The 3,924-nt window shown below is 51.0% G+C and overlaps 1 protein-coding gene across 1 annotated transcript in view; it reads right to left on the reverse strand.

Moving 5' to 3' along the window:
• The window catches only part of LOC106890209 (vimentin), an 8,904-nt gene extending 5,417 nt beyond the window's left edge, over positions 1-3,487 (reverse strand). The window contains exon 1 of the mRNA XM_014945845.1: positions 2,845-3,487. Coding sequence (XP_014801331.1) covers positions 2,845-3,387 — 543 coding nt within the window. The 5' untranslated portion in view covers positions 3,388-3,487. The remainder of the gene's footprint in view (positions 1-2,844) is intronic.
• Between the last annotated feature and the right edge of the window lie 437 nt (positions 3,488-3,924).

A 3,924-nucleotide genomic window follows, 5' to 3' on the forward strand; every position in this document is an offset into this window, starting at 1 on the left:
AAAAAAATGAAGACCATTCTGTCAGGAAATTACATGGCTATGACCTAACACGTTTACACAATTAGACAGACATCCGCAGAATTTTCAGCAGATTTTACAGAAATCTGCATATTGAAGATCATTATTTTTTCCAGGACAACTGCACAGCTACTGGATTTTTAGTAGCTTATAATAAATTGAAAGCATCTTAAATTGAAGACACTTTGAATATATGGCATGTTTTTTACTTTAGGGAGTAGTTAGGGAGTGATGAATCAGTGTATCTGTATTTCCTAGATATATGGAGAGCCATATAAATGAATAAGCTGCATGTAGTCTGAGTACAGTGTAAGGCACAGACACATGCAATTGGACAACACATTGATTTTATCTTTGGAAATTGTTTAATGCCAGTCACCATTTGCAGAATTGAGCATCCAGGCAAATTTCAGACAAACCTCATGTTAGCCCTTTCATAGGTTCAGGATCTACTCCTTACTGCCAGAGTATCTGGCAAAGCTGCCGTAAATAACCTTCTCACTAATCGTGATGCTCGTTTGATCCCAAAAGAAAAAAAACCTCATTGAACCATTAGGTTGATTTTATGCAGTAGAGCCCTCAGCATATGAGTAAAACCATGTGGTTTTGTTCAGGAGATTAGAATTCAGTACATCCGAGTTAAACAGCCTCTAAAGCAGGCAGCTTTTGGAAATATAAAGCTTAAGTTCAAATATTTGTTAATTTTCTTTTAGAATACTGAAGTATACAATTGCTCCATCAAGTAAAAAGTAAATTTGATGCTACATCAGAACAGTAAAGTATCTGCTGAAGTGTTCTGAAACCATGTATACAATGTTCCAGTGCAAGAATATAACGGTTTAATAAGAAGCTGTGCATTTTTTACAACGGAAAGCACAACAGGATGTTTCAACTTCAGCCTTCTATGAATATCATTTCACTTGCAGGAGAACAACACTTACACCGAAACAGCTTTAGTTTTCAGAACCTGCATGTTAAGCGTTACTCTTTCAGGGTAGGGAAAAAACTAGGTATTACTGTTGTTCAAATAAAACACACTATCACGCACCACCGACATCAGGTGTGGATTTAGTGTAGTGTTTCCACAGACAATGGTTTTCAGTTCCTCTGCACAAGCTACAGCTCAAGAGGTGACAGGGATCCCGCTCTGACCGTATGGCGCACTCAGGTCTGCTGGGGGCTGAGCTCCTGAAAGCCCCCTTACCCCAGCGCAGGGAAGAGCTGGACAATGAATGCAGGACATGCACAAAGCCAGGCTCACTTAAAAGCCTCCAGCCTTCACAAAATTTAATTGCCTTGGAACGGAGGTGGACATGCCTCGAAGTGCACCAATTCCATATGAAAGATCATTTAAACCAGCCTTAAGTCAAAGGATCCTCCAACTGAACCCAGCAATGGATCAGAATAGATTAGGTTCTCTAAAGCTTCAGTGAAAGCTTCTGCACAGAACTTCACAAAACATTAAGTTGGCTTAGCACTCAAAAAAGCAGAAGCTGAAGTTAGGGCAGTGCCTCAAACTGTTCTGTTTCAAACTCCTGTCCCCAGCACGCCAGCAGAGACTCTGGATTCCCAGGCTCCAAGCGGGAGTAGGTGTCTCAGTTTCCACACGTTATCTCATGAGGACACCTGCTCTCCCCCAGAGACTATAAATACGCTGGAGTCAGAAGCCTTGCCCAAGGAAACACTGACAATCAAGTGATGATTTCCTGAATGGTGACATCTAGTAACGTCTACAAAGAACTCTGGGGCTAAGTCAGCCTGTGCCCAGCTGTCTGGAGATAAGGGCAGTCACTTCCAGCCGGGAGGAACGCCAGCAATGCCAATTCACACCAGCAGTTTTAGGGAAGAGAACTTGTTTTGAGAAGGCACATTCCTAAATATCTCCCTAGTCCAAACAAGGCTTCATCCAAGTTGAAAACTGGTTTTGCATAAGTGAAAAACCTGAGATAACACTTTCTGAGCGCTGTTTGCACAGTTGGTTCCGGCTGTCCTGTGGGCTCTGGTGTATCTGGATAACGTTGTAGCTTCCTACAGAGACTAAGCTCTAGAGCAACTTGTTTCCCATGTTAACATCTTTTTTTACAGGGGATTAAATTCTGTGTTCTTAACAGACATCCAGAGGAGACAGACCGGCCTGCTGTGAGCTACCCACAAGGAACAAATTGTCTCATTCTCGTCAGCAGCCAACACCCATATGAAAAATTTTAAAATTTGGAACTCTTGTCCAGTAACGCACTGCCCCCCAAGTGATTCATTAGAAAGGCACCGTTTTCTATAAAAAAAAACCGGACCATATACATGATAGACACTTTTTGCTAGAAATCTGCCCGCACCATTACACATTTCGGAGGAATGCAGCCCCCTGCGCCCCCCCCCCCAGCACAAAGGGATCCATTATTTCAATCTGCTGCCACCACACTTGCCATAATGCCTGGATCTGCATTCCAGGGTGAATCCCATAGAAACCATTAATACCCTTCAGCCAAGCGAGCAGATGGCCCCCCTTTCACTTTTATTGGATCGGAAAGCGATTCCACGTCGGGGCGCTTTTTTGTCAGCCGGGCTAGACTTGGATAAAGCGAGACAATAGTGTGTCCCCCCCCTTCCCCACTCCCCGTCCCCTCCCCTCAGACCCACAGCACCCCCCTAAAGAAAACAAGGAGGGCTTTGCGTGAGAGCTGATGGAATTCCTTTGTGCGAGGAAAGCAAAACTCCTGCGGTCCCACCCTCCTGTCCCAGGCACCGCCACCCCTTCCTCCTCCTCAGGCCTTCCTCCCCCCCAGGGGGATGCAGCCCCAACCCGCCCTTCCCCCGGCCCCCAACTCACTTCTCCCTCAGGCGCATGATGTCGTCGGCCAGGTTGTCCCGCTCCACCTCCACGCGTGCCTTGTCGTTGGTGAGCTGGTCCACCTGCCGGCGCAGCTCCCGCATCTCCTCCTCGTAGAGGTCGCCCAGGCGGGAGGTGCCTTTGCCTTTGAGCTGCTCCAGCTCGGCCAGCAGGATCTTGTTCTGCTGCTCCAGGAACCGCACCTTGTCGATGTAGTTGGCGAAGCGGTCGTTGAGCTCCTGCAGCTCCACCTTCTCGTTGGTGCGGTTGGCCTTGAACTCCGAGTTGATGGCGTCGGCCAGGGAGAAGTCCACGGCGTCGTGGAGCCGCATGGGGGGCATGCTGCTCCTCAGCCGCACCGAGGTGGTCTTGGTGGCGTACATACCCCCGGGGGAGGCGGACACGTAGCGGGCCGTGCTGGGCCGCAGCGAGCTGCCCAGGGAGAACCGGCTGCTGGAGGTGATGTAGCGGGAGCCGGTGCTGGGGCGGCTGCTCCCGCCAAACATGCGGCGGTACGAGGAGTTCTTGGTGCTGATGCTCATGGTGGCAGCGGGGAGGGCGTCTTTGTAATCCGGGAGAGCGGCGCTGAGGCGGGAAAGCAGCGGTGAGGCAGGAGAGCGAGCGAAGAAAGGCGGTGGCTCCTCACGGGGCTCCTTCTTATGAGGCGCCACCGCCCCGCTCGGCCCGGCCCGGGCCCGCCCTCAGTCCACCCCCCCTCCGCCTCGCCAAATGGCCGCCCCTCGCCAATGGCCCGGCCCCGCGGGGAGAGGGCTGCAGAGGCACAAAGAGGGGCGTGGGGAGCGGCGGAGAGGGGAGAGGAGAGGAAAGGAAAAGAAAAGAGGGGGGTGGGCACCCCGCTTCTCCCCGGGCACCCCGCTTCTCCCCGCACCGCCCGGCTCAAACCCCCGCCCCGTCCCAAGCGGGGGAGGGGGGGGGGGGAGGAGGAAGAGGAGGAGGAGGGTATGATTCCATGAGTCTATAATTCTGTGATTCGTGACAGCCCCTCGCTGCCCCCCACCCCCTTTTTTTCCTAGCGGAGTTTTCCCCCAAAAACCTGCCATCCCCCCTCCCCCCCCCCC

Source organism: Calidris pugnax, unplaced genomic scaffold (genome assembly GCF_001431845.1).
Source record: "Calidris pugnax isolate Ruff unplaced genomic scaffold, ASM143184v1 scaffold19, whole genome shotgun sequence".
Classification (NCBI taxonomy): Eukaryota; Metazoa; Chordata; class Aves; order Charadriiformes; family Scolopacidae; genus Calidris; species Calidris pugnax.